This window comes from Cystoisospora suis, assembly GCF_002600585.1.
Source record: "Cystoisospora suis strain Wien I chromosome Unknown contig_2131, whole genome shotgun sequence".
NCBI classification, from domain to species: domain Eukaryota; phylum Apicomplexa; class Conoidasida; order Eucoccidiorida; family Sarcocystidae; genus Cystoisospora; species Cystoisospora suis.
This window is the reverse complement of record NW_027154930.1, coordinates 1-395: the sequence shown is the minus strand read 5'-3', so window position 1 is coordinate 395 and position 395 is coordinate 1. Positions and strand designations below refer to the sequence as shown.

Below are 395 nucleotides of genomic sequence, written 5' to 3'. Positions count from 1 at the left end.
GTGGTCTAAAGGTCTACAAGTCGTCTAACTCTAAAAAGAGAGTGGAATGGTGTGCTACTTTGAAAGAAATGGGTGAGGAAAAGACAAATGCCAAAAGGTGGATGAATGGAAGGATGAAATACACGTGTGATGGAGGAATAAAACGAACAGAATTCGGTGCCGGAAGGAATGCTCTGGGTTTAGGAGACTCTGGGTGCCTAATGGAAGGGCTAGTACCAAAATCCCCCAGAAAGACCGAGTGATCGTCTGTGAAGGTCCCAAGGCGGGAATACCTCTGTTAGGAAGCCCTATGGATGGACCGAGCCGTCAGGAGAGCCGTCGAGTTGATATTTTCATGAACAGAAGCAAAGAAACGAAGTTCCGTTCATGTAGGAAATCACAGAGGGGAATACAAC

At 46.6% G+C, this 395-nt stretch overlaps 1 protein-coding gene across 1 annotated transcript; it reads right to left on the bottom strand.

Annotated features, from left to right (window-relative positions):
- Positions 1–68: 68 nt before the first annotated feature.
- Positions 69–282, bottom strand: CSUI_004524 (uncharacterized protein; the record flags this gene model as incomplete). Its single annotated transcript, XM_068064713.1, has 1 exon — positions 69–282. A coding segment is annotated over one exon (213 nt), but the record flags the coding sequence as incomplete, so codon positions are not given.
- Between the last annotated feature and the right edge of the window lie 113 nt (positions 283–395).